Source organism: Austrofundulus limnaeus, unplaced genomic scaffold, assembly GCF_001266775.1.
Source record: "Austrofundulus limnaeus strain Quisiro unplaced genomic scaffold, Austrofundulus_limnaeus-1.0 Scaffold438, whole genome shotgun sequence".
In the NCBI taxonomy this organism is placed as follows: Eukaryota; Metazoa; Chordata; class Actinopteri; order Cyprinodontiformes; family Rivulidae; genus Austrofundulus; species Austrofundulus limnaeus.
Window position 1 is genome coordinate 288439 of NW_013952840.1, and position 2821 is coordinate 291259.

Sequence of the window (2821 nt, forward strand, 5' to 3'; positions counted from 1 at the left end):
TTCTTAAAATGATCAAAAACACAAACTGGTTGATAAAAATAAATTACATAATGTTTACAGCCACTGTGGCTCTAACGTGACGCTGTGAAACATGCCGAGGTACACGTGCGCCCACTCCCCCCTCCGGGTCTCACCCCCCACCCTGAGCCTGAGAGGAGAAACCCGAACGGACCGAACCAGAACCAACCTCTAAATACATTTCAAATCGGGGGAAACTTTCATCTAAAAGCAGACCGTTTAATCTTGGGCCCACTTTCAGCTTCAAAATCAAAACAAACGTAGCATGTTTGCTAATTTCTTTACAGTTGTACTTCCGGGAGCTGCTTTCGGCCTCCGCCAATCAGCGCGCCGCAGCGTTAAGCCACGCCCTCTGTTCTGTGAAAGCGCTGGAACATTTTGTTTAGGAAGCCAAATTAGTTAAAACAGCTGGACGGACGTCCCGCGGCGCGTCACCCGAGGCGGTGTTTTGAACAAAAACAGTTCGGGTTTGACTCCTGCCCACCACGGCCCGGCGGACGTTAGGACCGAACTTTAATCGCTCCGAGTTTGAGTAATGAAAGAGAAACACGCCTTCGCCTCATGCCTGCTTTCAACAAAAAAGAAGTTATGGATCTTCGAAACGGGAAGAAAAGAAAGGTAAGCGGGGGCGTGCGGAGTCGCAGGCGGCCTGCGGCCGCCAGGATGAAGCGGGAGGCGGGGAAGGTCCTCCGCTCCCTCACGGTGGAGAGCAACATTCGTCGCTCCGGGCTCATGGACGACGAGGACTGCTTCTCTATCAGCTTCCTCCGGCCCGACCCGTCCGGCGCAGCCTCGGCCGTGTCGCCCCGCTACAGCCTGCTCCGCGAGGTGGGCCGCGGCAGCTACGGTGTTGTGTACGAGGCCGTGGCCCGGAAGACCGGGGCCAGGGTGGCGGTCAAGAGGCTCCAGTGCGACGCCCCGGAGAACGTGGAGCTGGCCCTGGCCGAGTTCTGGGCCCTGACGAGCCTGGAGAACCGACACCAGAACGTGGTCCAGCTGGAGGAGTGCGTGCTGCAGAGGAACGGCCTGGCCCAGAAGATGAGTCACGGCAACAAGAGGTCCAAACAGTACCTGCGGCTGGTGGAGACCTCGCTCAAAGGTAAGGTTCTGGTTCTGTACGGCTCAGGGAAACCACTAAATACTGACAAAATGTTACATAAAGTGTCCAAAACCTGGTTCCGAGAAGCTAAATCAGCTCAAACCGGACTGCACGATATTCGATATTATCGTTTAAAACCGCGATGACGATACCTGTTAGCAGAAACGTGCATTTTATCACTTTTTCTATTAATTCAAGGCCTGTGCATGTGGTGAGCGAGCGTTTTGACCAGATATATCATTAATGTGCCAAACAAGTGCACCATATTTAAAATATAATAAAGGAAAGGCCCGGCCTGAAGATAAATCCCGGCATWAAAAGGTCCAAACAGTACCTGCAGCTGGTGGAGACATAGCTCAAAGGTACCAGACGGGTTTCACAGCTCTCTAGGAAACAACAAAATACTGAAAAAATGTTTGATAAAGTGTCTAAAATCAAAATAAACATCTAAATGTAAACAGGACTGCACGATATTCAATGTTATCGTTTAAAATCGCGATAATGATGATGTCACTTTGTTTCACTTTCTCCATTAAATCTGGTTAAGGAGAGTTTTGACCAAATATATTATTAATTTTYCAAACAAATGCACTGTATTTATAATTTTACGGCCTATTATTGAGCACAGTCTAATAACTTTATGATGTATTGTGAAATATCACGATTCGGTTTAAAATAACACAAATATTCAAAACAAACACTAATAGGTTATGTTACAAATAGAAGCTTTTTATATTTTAAAATGAAGTTTTAACTCTGTAGCCCTGTATGTTTTATTAAATCTCATCAGTCTGACCTCATGTTGCAGTAAAGTGGTTCATTCAGTCAGATTTATTTGCCTCCGGTGGGGCACGGACGCTGCACATCAACTATAGGAACCACAGAGAGCGCTCTGTGGTTCCCCCTTTTTCACTCGTGAGAGCGCACTGTGTACTTACTCGTTAGCGTGTCAAGCCACTTTCCACTTATAAACCCTCGCACGCGTGAAAAATATTCGTGCAATTAAACGTGTGGTGTGTTCACCACAGAGCTGGGCTTGTTTTGAGTTTCGTTCTTTCACGTTGTTTTCAGTTTGACCTGTTTATGACTTCCTTTMTGCAACAATAAGATGAATGAAGGTTTAATTCGGACCTGTTGGAGTTAAACAGGCTGTTTGCACGCTTTGCTTTCTTTTAATATTTCAACAGTTACATAAGTGGCACCATTTTCTTCTCCTTCAAAAAAGAAAAAAAGGATGACATAATTTCCAGAACTGACAGAGAAACACTGTGAGATTTGTTGTCGCTCACAGTGTTGYTCTGTTTGTTTCTTTTTATCGCTCTGGTTGATTTAACCCAGTTTCAGGAGCGCGAGGTGCAGAAATGTGCAGTCATGGTGGCTCGACGGCCCTGCAGTGATTATCAGGGCAGGTCAGTGCGGGCGAGTGACGCAGTTTCCTCCTCCTCCTCCTTTTAAATCCAGTTTCACTGCAGCTGAAACGTCACTCCTCAGTCATAAAAATAAACTTTAAAGGCAGCAGAGGGACGGAGTGCTTTAGTCAACACATCAAGCTGATTAAAGCTGGACTGAAAGAAAGAACAGATATTAAGTTTGCAAAAATACATGTACACATATCAAACCGTTTAATACACCCTTGTATGGAACAATACAGATTTTTAAAATGTATTTTATCAGCTTGTCTTCTGAAGATGCTCTGTGTTGAAG

At 46.0% G+C, this 2821-nt stretch overlaps 1 protein-coding gene across 2 annotated transcripts in view; it reads left to right on the forward strand.

Moving 5' to 3' along the window:
• Positions 1–378: 378 nt before the first annotated feature.
• LOC106529368 (serine/threonine-protein kinase 35) overlaps positions 379–2821 on the forward strand; it is a 21388-nt gene continuing 18945 nt past the window's right edge. Inside the window, exon 1 of one of the 2 annotated variants that reach the window (XM_014024778.1) lies at positions 379–1117. In XM_014024778.1, the coding sequence (XP_013880232.1) occupies positions 580–1117 (538 nt within the window). In that variant the 5' untranslated portion in view covers positions 379–579. The remainder of the gene's footprint in view (positions 1118–2821) is intronic. The other variant, XM_014024777.1, reaches the window with a different exon arrangement.